Here is a 9,633-nt window from a genome sequence, read left to right on the forward strand (position 1 = left end):
CCGCACTGACGTGCGCATCGTATATATACATACGCGCGCGCGCTGTGTGTGTTGCCTAACCTAACCTCATCTCACGCGTATACGGCGAAATTTTGGATTATAATATAATCAGTGCAGTGCGCTTTTGGATGTGACACGCATTTGATTAACACCCAAACAAAACGGATATATATATCACACATACATCGATACACTGTGGATTAAGTGCTCTCAGCTACTACTTTTATGTGAGATTGAAAAGTGTAGTGTTTAATAATTTAAAAATATTTTAATTTTTTAAAATTTTTAAATTAAAAAAGTGCGCGTAATTATTTTTATTATTTGAATTTTGTGGTTGATAATATATACTAAAAGTGTTAGTGATTTGTTTGCCGACGGATCGCGTTCCGACGGGCGACCAACGCCTTTCGACGCAAATTGTGAGAGAAAAGCGCGCCGCAACACAACATACACAACGGCGGCGGCGTGTATAGAGAGTTGTCGTAATTCTTCGATTCTTTAAATTATCGATTGGCCGCCGCTCATCAGCCGCCGGTGCGCGCACTCACAAGATGCGCTGCTGATGCGAAGCGTGTGATGTACCAGAGTGCAGGAATGAACGCAGCCGCCGCAGCGGTCGTGGCCGCGCGACAACACACGGTAAGAAATCAAAAAAATCAAAAACCTAAAAAAAAAGTCTAAAATTCTCACTACCTACTCAACTCTCAAAGAGTCAATTAGAGACGAAGATAGTCCACTAGACAAAGTGCCACTTCATCGGACATACTTATTTTAATTACGTTTTATTGCCGCACAGGACCGTATCTAAACAAAATTCCCAAAAAATAAAATTTTCTAAATTAAAGTCCGTCCCTGTTAAATTTATTATTTGTTAATGTAGTAATAGTAGCAGTAGCCGATCGACCGGCAATAATGTAACTACAAAACAAGAAAATATAAAGAAGTGTGGGGGTTACGGTGAGGAGGGGGCCTCGACGCGCCGATACACATTGCATTAAGCTCGGAATTGATTAATTGCGATGGCACGACTTTTTAACGTGTTACTTCGTCCTCGCGCTGTTAACCGCCACCCGTCGCGTGTTGGCGTGCATAAAGAGAGACTTTTGCGTCGAGCGTGTGTGTGTGTGTCTATAAGTGTGTATGTTGGTGTGGAACCGGTCGTTATGTGTAACATGGTGTGCGCGCGCGCGCGCGGCGTGTATTCGACCGAGTAAAGTTGTTATAATTAAGTGGGATACGTGTAAAACATGTTTATGTTTGCAAATTTATTCGTTTGGCGACCGACTCGCGACGTGAACCGCCTACTACCGGCCTGTTGTTAATTAAAAAAATATAGTGGTTCTATTTTGGAGTGTATAATGTTCATTATTTGTAAAATAAAGTGAATAATGGAGATATTAATTGCAAAAATTAAAAATAATCAATTTTTAGTAGAAAAAAAGCGAAATTATTTGCAAAAAATTGTGAATAATTACTTTTTACTTAATAAAAACCGATATTATTTGTAAAAAATGAGTGAATAATGAATATTATGTACAAAATTTAGCCATAACCAAATTTTAACCCCAAAGACGTAAAATAATGAATTTTCACTCAAAATATTTGATATTACTTATAAAAATCAGTGAAAAATTCATTTTCCGCAGTTTGACGCAGTTTTAAGCCAAATCCGCCGCGTTGACTTAAACCCGACAAGCGTAGAACTCACGCGAGAGGTCGATGGACCCATCCGCGATCCAATCCGCAACTATCTTCGTCCCGTGTCTTGCCTCAACAACTTGCGACTCTCAACACTCTCCACAACACAACTGCACACACGCACACCTTTAGTTAATTAAAAATGGTGGCCGCGGCGCCCCTATACAACCCCACCAGGGGCGAATTATAAGTGTCTGCTTAAATTAGGGGTAGTTATAACAGTTGCTCGGCCTGTGTTGTCTGTTGCCGGCTGCAATAATGAGGGTTGTTACGCCAATAGACAAGTTCACGGTCTTTCGATACAGATTACGCGCCGCGCGCACAATCATCCCCCATGGGCTATCATATTACGATGATCTATGTTGTTGTGCGCTTCCCTTCTCCCTAGAACCTAAATGTGTGTGTGTGTATGTGTATAAGTGGAAATTGTGGCGTACTCGAGACACCCCTCAAGGGTGTTTGGGTTTGTATTGCCCTGCGCGGATGATATCACATCGGGGCCTAGCCTGGCTGGGGCAGAGAGAGTCGAAGGGGTGAATTTGTCGGTCGTGTAATGTACGTGCGTGTCGAGTTTACTAAAACCTACCCTCGGCGCACGGTGTTTGTTCATTCTGCGGGCATATTATGAGAGGAGCGCCTCCGCGCATCGCAAACACGCTAAACGCCAGGGGTTGAAGAGCGCGGAGCGAGGTACAAGAGAGGTAGGTAGAGAAATCAACCCTCACATGTTGTGTTGGGTGTTTGCGCAGGGGATGAAATATAGAAATGTATGCATTTCGACGAAATCCAGAAATCGAATATCGTAAAAATTTCATAAGGGTACGACGGAAACTTTTTCCCCTGTAGGGGATGAAGTTGAGGGGGTTGAGGGGTGCGATGTCGCAACATATGGCCCCAGAGTGCTGACAATGCTGACACAATAATAAACTAATCGCTTTGACTCGCCTCTCGCATTTTATTACCCCCGGAAAAAAACTACCCTTAATCTACCAATCAAATAAAATTTTAATTTTTAATTCTATATCTTGCTGCTATTTATAACTTTTGCAACCCTATAACCGCGAAACGTGTCTGTGCACAAACACTACTTAATGCACCCCTGCACCCTCCTCAAAGCTCAAGCAGTCAATTCCAGAATCTGAGCATTCCGGGCGCACAATATAACGTCGTGACACAAAAGCGTTTAGCTGCTACCCCCTATAGAGACACCCTAATACCCAAGACCCCGTGGCGCGCTGTAAAATTCGCCCAAACTGGAAGGTCGATGACTGCGCGCACAGGGGTGGGTTTATTGAAAAGAAGTCACACACGGCGCGCCTAATGTGATGATAATGGTTAATGCGGCGAAACGGCCCAAGGGTGGTTTACGACCAGCCACCAAACAAGGTGCAATAAAATCTACCTCTAAACAGCAACAATAGACAACCGTAAGACGTAAAGTAAATTTAAATACGAACACAATGTATGCAATTATGAAAAACATGGACTTTTTCTTCTTTCAACAGTTTTCCACGGTTTTTAGATACAAAAAGTGATATTTTAGACACGAACAACCAAAACAATGAGAAAAGTACTTTAGTCACGGCCTTTAGTCATGGGTGAAGTAATAACGTGACATAAACTGATATTCGGCTACTTGATACTTAATTTACTATTGAATACTGTGAGCACATTGTATGCAATATCAACTTTTATGCTTCACAAATGAAATTTAAAACTGATTACGCGCTATTAAAAGCAATCACTAGATTTTTATGTTTATTACATTTCCGTTCATGCAACATTAACAAAATTAATTTGTTCGCATATAAAAATACAAAATTTTTATAAATCACAAAACCGAATGAAATTATTTCACGAAATGAACAAATGTTCACTGTTAGCGAGAGCACGCGCATACACAAGCGAAGCGGTCAGTTCATTCTCGTTGCGGGGGTGGCGCGGTCACCGCCGCCGCCGCCGCCGCGGCGAATTGTTCGCGCATAGTTTCGCTCGACCGCAGCGCGCGACCGCAATTTCGTCGGGGCCCGCAACCGGAAATTACCCTGATATATAAATTCAACACACTCACACTCACCCCTACACATTCCCAAACTCTCCCCAAACAATTATGTTAAAAATTCAACTTTAAAAAATTTAATTATAATTAATTTCGCAGACAGATAGGAAGAGTTAATATTAATCTATTCATGTGCGCGCGGTGTGCATGGGAATTAATTCGCTTCATCGCACAGCGCATCACAACCCGCGGTGAGGGGTGGGGTTGTAATCCAAATATGTTGTAATTTCTGTCTGTTCGCGTATTTATTTTGCTCGGAAACTCAAATTCCAATTCGCTCAATAAATATACACACATACGGCGAGCGTGTGTAAATGGGGGTTGATGAGCCTGCCACCCCCGCGCCTAAAATATCAAAACCGCGGACGCGCGCGTGGTGTTTGCGCGCCGCATTCGTACAAATTTGGTAATGAATTTAATCAGCAACAATTACATCGTTGCGACAATATTTATTCGAGGGGCGGAGGCGGCGGCAGTCGTAGAGAATCATTCTATATCGTGCTGCTAATTAAGTTTCATGCTACACGTACAGAATTATTAATTAAATTAATTTTTAAAATTAATAAAAACATGAAATTACTTCCCTACTATCCCTACTAATATTATAAATGCGAAAGTCCCGATGTTTGTTACACTTTCACGCAAAAACTACTTAACCGATCATCATGAAAATTTGTACACATATTCTTAGTGGTCCCCGAATGGTTATAGGCTACTTTTTATTTAATAAAAAAAATTATTTTTTAAATAAAATAAAGAAATTGTTTAGCCAATAATACCTCTGCATCTGGCTATTTGACTACTTTTACGCCATCTAGCATTCCAGCAATGAAGCTCAAACCTAAGTACTATAGTACCATCACACTGAATTATCACACTGTATTACCGACAGCTACGTCAACATCAAATCCAATTGACTACACTATGGAGACTGTACACTATACTTCAATAGACTATACTTTCAGCCATATTAAACTTCCCGCCATTCAACTTCATTGTTACTTCTTCTGTGACTACAGACGCGTACGGAAGCAACTTCATTATTTTAGATATTCGCGAGCGAAGTCGCGGGTTAAAGCTAGTATTTTATAAAGTAACATGTTTAGAAGATCGTCATTTGTCGTTTTCTTGACGAATCGATGATGAATCTTTATAAAATCGTCATGGAATCATTATTAGAAGATTTCATGACGATTGTTGGACGATTTGAGGACGATTAATTAATTATACGTCACAAAATCAATAAATGATGATTCTATGTCGTTTGAACGAAGATTTTTTGACGATTATCTAACGATGCGTCAAATAATCCAACAAATGATGATTGCAGGACGATTTAATGACGATTCTATGCATTTTCATCCGTAAACAGTCGCACATGAGCTCTGGCTATGTACAAAATTGATTTTTGAGTTAATTCGCACGAGAGTATGTGAGCTAATCTCCTAATTGTTCTACATGGTTACCTCGGTGCGCGCTTGACGCGCGGAGAGAGTTCTCTCCATGGCCGGCGGGCGAGCGGCGGCGGCGCGGCCGGCGGAGAGAAAAATAAGTGGCCGAATTAGTCACGCGCCGGCGGAGCGTGGAAATACACCTCGTTTCACACTCGTGTGACGTGCGTGCCCAACAATGCACATACACCAACATTCTACACCGAGTGTAACCGCAATACGCCACACATCACATCACATTACAAAAAAAAAATAATGTAAAACTAAAAAATATTTTTCAGTGAAATTTTTATTAAAGCGTGACTAGTAACAAGAACGCAACGATGACACATTCATTGTGCGGTGTGTGCGCGCGCGATTATGCGATCCGGCGATCGTATCATCACAAAAGCGGCGCGCGCGGTTTTGCAACCGCGGATGAATAATTCGTAACGCAAGACGACACAAGACTAACAATGCCAGCCAGCCACCGAGTCCCACAACCAACAACCAGGACCGTAACAGGCGAATTATAAAAACGCAACATGTGTCACAGTCACACTGTGCTTAATAATGTCATTTAGTTAAAAATAAAAAATTCCAACCGGAAATCGCATAATAACGATAATTAACCTCAAATACCAAACATATTTCATCTTCCCATTGAAAATGTTTCATTTTGCGCAATTACACCCATATTTTCGGCAAATCGCGTGTGTAGACGCTATCATAATTAAAATAATCGTGCGAACAGACAATGAGCGTAAAAGTGGGCGTGGCACACCCTCCGGGGGCGGAGCAAAGAAAACTTTTTACGCTAAAATATGCGCAAGAAAACGTTTCAGAGCATTTAACCAGTCAATAACGAATAATAATGTGCGTCACGCTTTCGGCCGCCGCACAACGGAAACACTATTTAATATTTTATATACCAAGTGTTCAAAATGTCAAAAATAAATTAAACACCTAGTATATTATTAAACGATGTAGTAATTTAATTTACAAGTCACATCGTGGGAATCTTAATTTTTTTAAATGTTTTCCTACACAACTACTGAATTACTCAGGAATTTATCTGCTTTTTTCTGCGTTAAAAGAAAAAATTAAAAGTTTACACGCTTGAATAGCTTCGCATATTGTATAATGCTATAGCTAACTGTTTCTACAAGTCGAACACTGGTTTTATTTGAATAAATTACACTTCGTCGAATGTTGGTTGTTAGGCGAACGGAAAAACAAACAAGTTAACGAACCGCATGTTGTGTTACCTGCCTACTTCTTCTACCAATCTACCAACAACTTGTTTACTGCACCCAGCAATAAAACACCAAGAAGTAATAATCAATTATTTCACCTAATTTTATTCCGCAACACTCTGTATAATCCACCATACACCATTTGTAATGGGTAATTAACGCTTGTATACTTTATAACCGTTCGTTATTATTTTAATTCTCTCTCTCCTTATATTTACTCATATTTTTTTCGTTTCAATTCCGACTCTACTCAAGTTAAGTAAGTTTACTTATCAATTTAACTTTTAACCTATGTGGTAGTAGTGCGAGTGTATTGCGCGCGTCGCGCATCGTTTGCTCAGCGCTCGGCGAGCGTGTTAATGTTAATTCCCGTCACATTGTTGTGTGTGTTATTGTTGGTTTTCCTCAGCGATTACCGAACGTCTTTATCGCTGCGCGCCGATCACACTCAAGCGAGACAGTATCGCGGCACGTCGATCTTAAAAATTATACAAATGCATGTGCTACATACACGATAATGTATAATGAAATATATACAGGGTGTTTAAGAGGTAGAGGTATGTATGGCTAGGTAAATCTTGGATATGGGCATAGACATAGACGTTGAGGTAATTAATTACCAACCCGCAAATATCCGATTAGGTCCGGCTATCGAATTGATGGCTGCACAATTACTATTAGCTCACCACTACCGGATACACAGCAATTACCCCTGTACTACTCGTTTCAAGGGGTTGGGGGGTGTGAATTGTACAAGTTGAGGGGTGTGAAATACCGGTATTTGTATCAGTAACCGGTATTTTTATTTTTTAACATAGAAATTTGATTCATTTAGTGATTATTTAAGAAATTAAAAAATACCGGTATACCGAATAACCGGTATTTCGGTATACCGGTATTTTTCAATATAATACATCATTTTATAACCGATATTTTGACTTAAAAAATACCGGTATACCGAAAACCGGTTTTAAATTTAAAAATTCATACCCCACTTACAATTTCAACAGAACCCTAACCTAAAAAAATATATTGACGGTAGTTTGATGAAGTGTTACAACCCCTCGCCGTTGTGCTTGCGGTCGCACTATATCGAATCGATTCGCAGGCGGTTATTGTATCGGTTTAATGGGCATGTTAATGTAACAGACGATGTTACATCGATACACGCCGCCTGCCGCCGCCGCCACCTCAACCACACCCTCACCCTCTGCCAACTATGGCTTCAACTACCGACGTCGATGACTATACAAACACTGACAAGATAATAACGCCAGTGATAATGATACCGTACTACACCAATACTATATAAACACATGCCTATTTAACTCAACTTTACCACCAAACCAAGTTAATAATTAAAATAACATATTTTCCAAACACTTTGTATGTTATACGAGAGTACATGAAACTGAAATCCTTGGAGAGAGGAGTGTTGCGATGTTGCCATGTTTGGTGTTTGGCATATCTGACCCTAAACATATTATTGGCCCAATTGAGGGTTATCGAGTGCGGGCGCTCGTGTTGCGGCCACACCAGCCACCGCCAAGTTGATGTTTCGGGTTCCGCGGCGGGTGTGTTATGAACATGCACACGAACACCACCCGACTTCCGAGGAGGGTAATCAAAATATCGTCCGGGCAATTATCTATGTAATCACCACATCACAGTGCTACGTGTGTTTTATTTGCACAGGTGATCAATAAATATTAACAATTTTTTCCTGTGTTGATTTTATAAACACCACAGAACAGAACAACTGAATTGACTATTCCAGTGGTTTTCTGCTTGTCGAACAATATGCTACGTTGTTCTGTGTTCACATTTGTGCGAATAAAGAGTGCGCATTGTTCAGGGATGGCCCTCGAGGGTCGAAACAAGTTCGACATGCCGAAATTATGTACAACGCGCTATGTGTTACAAAATCATAAATTTTCCACACACAAAAATTTTAAAAATTAAAAAAAAGAAACACTAACCTTAAAATGTGAATTTTCTCGTCTCAAGTATCCCTACTAATATTATAAATGCGAAAGTCCTGATGTTTGTTACACTTTCACGCAAAAACTACTTAACCGATCATCATGAAAATTTGTACACATATTCTTAGTGGTCCCCGAATGGTTATAGGCTACTTTTTATTTAATAAAAAAATATATATTTTAAATAAAATAAAGAAATTGTTTAGCCAATAATTCCTCTGCATCTGGCTATTTGACAACTTTAACGCCATCTAGCATTCCAGCAATGAAGCTCAAACCTAAGTATTATAGTACCATCACACTGTATTATCACACTGTATTACCGACAGCTACGTCAACATCAAATCCAATTGACTACACTATGGAGACTGTACACTATACTTCCATAGACTATACTTTCAGCCATTTTAAACTTCCCGCCATTCTACTTCATTGTTACTTCTTCTGTGACTACAGACGCGTACGGAAGCAATTTCATTATTTTAAATATTCGCGAGCGAAGCCGCGGGTTAAAGCTAGTCTGAAATAAAAATATAAAAAATTAAATTAATGTGTAAAAATTAAAACATTAACTGGGTGTATACATGTATACATGTGTGCGTGTGTTGTTTGTGTTGTTCGTGAATCGGCACGAAAATGGTCATTTAATTAGCGCGCCGCTGGTGCACACACAGCACGCCCGGGAGGCAATCGAAATAAATCGAATAACAAAACAATTACTCATTATGTATACACGGAACAATATGGTGGCGCGGTTATAGTGCGCGACAGTAATTTTAATGATCATTTAAACATACAATGTGTCCACATAATAATTTATAATCATTATTATATGTATTTTACAGGGTCCTCCGCAGCCTGGCCAGCCGTTCAAATTCACCGTGGGTGAATCATGCGATCGGATAAAGGAGGAATTCAATTTTCTTCAAGCACAATACCACAAGTAATATATAAAAAATTAATTTAATAAAAATAAATTTCTAATTTTTAAAAATTTTTCTAGTTTAAAATTAGAATGCGAAAAATTAGCGAGCGAAAAAATCGAAATCCAGCGACATTACGTAATGGTAAGTGAATTTGATGATATTCCATGCGTGTTTAATGTGTCAATCACCCACACACACCCACGGGTAAGTGTGAGCGCGAATAAATAAAATGGCGATATTTATGCGCCGATAAAAATCAATTTATTGCCATTTATCCGGCGA

At 39.7% G+C, this 9,633-nt stretch overlaps 1 protein-coding gene and 1 long non-coding RNA gene across 4 annotated transcripts in view; one reads left to right on the plus strand and one right to left on the minus strand.

The window, feature by feature from the left end:
- LOC135800119 (uncharacterized) overlaps positions 1-9,633 on the minus strand; it is a 34,088-nt gene that overhangs the window by 18,837 nt on the left and 5,618 nt on the right. Inside the window, exon 2 of one of the 2 annotated variants that reach the window (XR_010550106.1) lies at positions 8,423-8,945. The exons of the other annotated variant lie outside the window; for it this stretch is intronic. This is a non-coding gene — a long non-coding RNA (uncharacterized lncRNA). The remainder of the gene's footprint in view (positions 1-8,422; positions 8,946-9,633) is intronic. 2 annotated transcript variants of the gene reach the window in all.
- Positions 1-9,633, plus strand: part of LOC135800108 (protein groucho-like) — a 27,407-nt gene continuing 17,774 nt past the window's right edge. For both annotated transcript variants that reach the window (XM_065313230.1, XM_065313231.1), the window contains exons 1-3: positions 1-639; positions 9,271-9,368; positions 9,429-9,492. In XM_065313230.1, coding sequence (XP_065169302.1) covers positions 577-639; positions 9,271-9,368; positions 9,429-9,492 — 225 coding nt within the window. In that variant the 5' untranslated portion in view covers positions 1-576. The remainder of the gene's footprint in view (positions 640-9,270; positions 9,369-9,428; positions 9,493-9,633) is intronic.

Source organism: Atheta coriaria, unplaced genomic scaffold (genome assembly GCF_025399875.1).
Source record: "Atheta coriaria isolate IRGN ID8LTWV9N9 unplaced genomic scaffold, Caltech_Dcor_3.1 hic_scaffold_10_pilon, whole genome shotgun sequence".
NCBI lineage: Eukaryota > Metazoa > Arthropoda > Insecta > Coleoptera > Staphylinidae > Dalotia > Dalotia coriaria.